The sequence below is a fragment of the Neolamprologus multifasciatus genome, chromosome 12 (genome assembly GCF_963576455.1).
Source record: "Neolamprologus multifasciatus chromosome 12, fNeoMul1.2, whole genome shotgun sequence".
In the NCBI taxonomy this organism is placed as follows: domain Eukaryota; kingdom Metazoa; phylum Chordata; class Actinopteri; order Cichliformes; family Cichlidae; genus Neolamprologus; species Neolamprologus multifasciatus.
Window position 1 is genome coordinate 13,768,285 of NC_140450.1, and position 3,275 is coordinate 13,771,559.

The 3,275-nt window shown below is 46.1% G+C and overlaps 1 protein-coding gene across 1 annotated transcript; it reads right to left on the bottom strand.

Moving 5' to 3' along the window:
- Positions 1-311: 311 nt before the first annotated feature.
- gadd45ga (growth arrest and DNA-damage-inducible, gamma a) lies at positions 312-1,946 on the bottom strand. Its single transcript, XM_085181585.1, has 4 exons — positions 1,800-1,946; positions 1,579-1,680; positions 1,246-1,456; positions 312-1,106 (listed from the first exon to the last, which is right to left on the bottom strand). Exons 1-4 carry the CDS (start codon positions 1,850-1,852, stop codon positions 993-995), a joined length of 480 nt encoding a protein of 159 aa, XP_085037711.1. The 5' UTR covers positions 1,853-1,946; the 3' UTR covers positions 312-992.
- Between the last annotated feature and the right edge of the window lie 1,329 nt (positions 1,947-3,275).

The window sequence follows — 3,275 nt, forward strand, 5'->3', positions numbered from 1 at the left end:
CAGTAAAAGGTCAGTGCCTGCAAAAACCCCACATCTCAATCATCATTACATTATAACTTTTACCTTCCCTTTTCTTCATTTACTCTCTCTCTCTCTCTCAGCCACATAATCATTTGATCTTTACTTTCCTTCCACCCACATTGTGCGATTAGCTTCTTGTGAAGCAAGAGTTGTAACCAGTAGCACCACACTTTCCTGATACCTCTGCATCACTGCAGTCTGCCATGACGCCCCACATTATGTGGTACCCTAGGTGTTAGTTAATGTCTGTGTAGCTAAATGTAAAGGAGAAAATGAGATTTCTGAGAAGATGAGTTTGATTCCAAATGTTTATTCACAAAGCATTTCAAGTCAGTACAACACAAATCAATACTGCATTGCTCTGTCTGCATATGTGAAAGAAAACTGAATAGTCCATTAAGAAACGTGTCAGCTTTACATCAGGATTTGCAAGCAGTTTCTGCTTATTCCAAGAACTTCCTGACAGCTGCACTCATAAAGAAAAGTCCTTTGTTTAGACACTTTCAGACACCTTCTTCTGGATCTGCACCTGACTTGTTCCCCTCTGACGAGTCCAGTCCACTTTAAGTCCATCTCTTGCACAGTATCGCTCTCTGTGACCTTCTCTGCTTAGTCCCGCCAGTGTCTGTTAAAGGGCAGTCACTGGGTTACCATTTGCCATCTTTAATGTACTATGCAGTACAGTCCAGCTCCATTCTCAGTGTCCATCAGGCGTTCTGTCCACTCCACATACACCTGAACAAGTTCACACATGAGGTCTGAACCCTTGCACAGGGTCATCCAGAACCAACGGGCTCACCCAGGATGCACTGGAAGAGTGTGCTCTTGCAGAAGGGGGGAGTTACAGCCACAGCCTCTTAATCCAGACATGTGAGGCAGAAAGGCATGAGGCCCCCAGCTGAAGCTCAGCTCCTTGACTTTCTTTTCATCATCATCATAATCATGTGAAGCAACTTCAGGGGGGTGTCACTTCAGCGCTCTGGGAGTGTGATAGTGGGCACCCAGTCATACACACTGCGCCTTTCCTCACAGAATACACTCAGCTTGTCCAGAGCAGGGTCTTTCCATGGGTTTGCACTAGGGCTCTGTAATTGTTAAAAAAAGAGGGAGATATTTAGAGTCACAAAAGTGGCAACACCTACAAGACATGCAAAGAAAGTCAGACACGGTAGTGATGCATGTATGATTCACTGGCTACCAGCTCCTAACTGAGTGGGAACGTACCGTGACAAGAATGCAGTGTGCGTCCTTGGGCTCGCCGGTTTCATCTGCACCCACGAGGTCGGCCAGGCGGTCGATATCATTGACACGCACCACGTTGATGTCGTTGTCAAAGCAGAAAGCCTGGATGAGAGTGAAGTGGATCTGAAGAGCAATGTCACACTCGTATTCCTCATCGGTGGCGAGAATGCAGAACGCCACGCTGTCTGGGTCACTGTAGGAAAGACAAGAAAGGTGATTAGCGCATATCCTGCTGTGCGTGTGCTCGACTTTTTTTCTTTTCTGTTTTTTTAAAGGGCAAATGTAACTGAAAGTGGCACGAAATGCAATACTTACACATTCATGACTTTGGCAGATTCGTAAACTCCAACTGTCAAGTAGTCCTGCTTCTTAGCAGCGATCAGCAGCTCCTCCAGGGCTGCGCCTGCACTTTGCACCCTTAACAAAGAAAAATACATCATCAGCACACTGATCACATTACCCTGCCCAAAAATAACAGCTACAACGCTTTAATCCGGGAGTTTAAATAACGTTGTATCGATGAGTAAAATATTCACCTATCAGCGTTTTCCATTGTGTTCTCTTGTCCGTGAATCTCTTCCAGAGTCATAGTTATAATCCAAGCGCGATCGGGATGTTGCAGTGTTAAGAAAAGGCTGTGTAGTTGTCTGTGTAGTCTCTTGCGTTATTCTGAGCTCGGAACGGTCTGTGGGTGGCTTTATACCGCACTTGGCGTCGTTTCTCGGCAAGGGGCGGTCTTTCCGATCCTGTCTCCTACCATTGGCTCAGAGGAGCTTTGGTGAGGAAAGCGAAAAAAAGTCCCCGAGCAGTCGAACTGATCTTGTTGACAACCCCACGTGGGGCAAGATTACAACCTTTCAAGAAATCCCCCCCACCCACTCCCGATTTCTCCTTTTCTTGTCAACATCCAGCATCACCACTAAGGGCAAAAACTACAAGTGATGTTTACGATGAACTTTTACAGTCATTGCAAACAACACGGTGATATGAAGTTTTTTTTTGTTTTGTTTTGTTTTGAACCACTGTGGCTTCAGTTTGCCCCTGGACACGCTGACATGTTTATGATATTTAGAAAACAAATAAGTCACACCGCAGACATTCTAAGAGATTCTCTTTTATTTATTATTATTATCATAGTTTGCAGAGGCGTTATTTACCATTTCGTAGCAACATCCCCGGTTTTTGGAATTATGTAACTATTACGCCTCGTGTTTTTCCACAGTGGGCATAGAAGAATTCAGACTATCCTACAGGTGACAACAGAACTGAGTGTGTGGATTAGCCGAGGGAAAATTGGCGGATCTTTTTCCTGTGGGTGAGCCGCATTAAAACAGTAGCGAGGATTAATTTGATGTGTGATAAACTCTGGAGCAATCCTTTAGCGGAGTAGCGGATTTCCCCAGTCTGGAGAGTCACTGGGGAGATATTTATATATATCATCTATCCGAACTTTCCTTGTGCAGCTTTCCATTGCTCTTAATAAACAGCCAGTTCCTGGTGCACCTGCTTGGCGCGTCATACCCTACTAACCTGTTACTCAACGTGCTCATGTGTTTACAGTCTGCCCAGCAGTTACCGAAATGTCCCCGGAAGGAAAATCTGCAAGCCTGTCCTGACCCGAATAGGACCAGAATTCTTAGTGGCGATGTGTTTTGTGGAACTGGCCAACCAGCTTATGGCCACACGCCAGTTTGTTTGTTTTTTTCGCCCATTGAAAAAGCAAAGGCTTAAACAGTTTGTCTGGGGCGCGTGGCATTTCTGCACAGAGGTAAAGTGCAGCTCCGCCACACAACATCACTACATCCCTCCACCTGTCACCGGACTTTCCATGGCGCTGGGCTATGTGGATCAGTATGTGTGTGCGTCCTGCGTGTTTTATTACCCAGATCTATTCAGTGCCCTGCGGCAGATGCCCGACAGATGCGCACGGGCCCTTCCCAAAAAAGCGCCACGCGTCGCAGCCAGGCGCCTTTTCCGGTCAGTTTATCTTATCGGTGGGATAAGCACGTGTT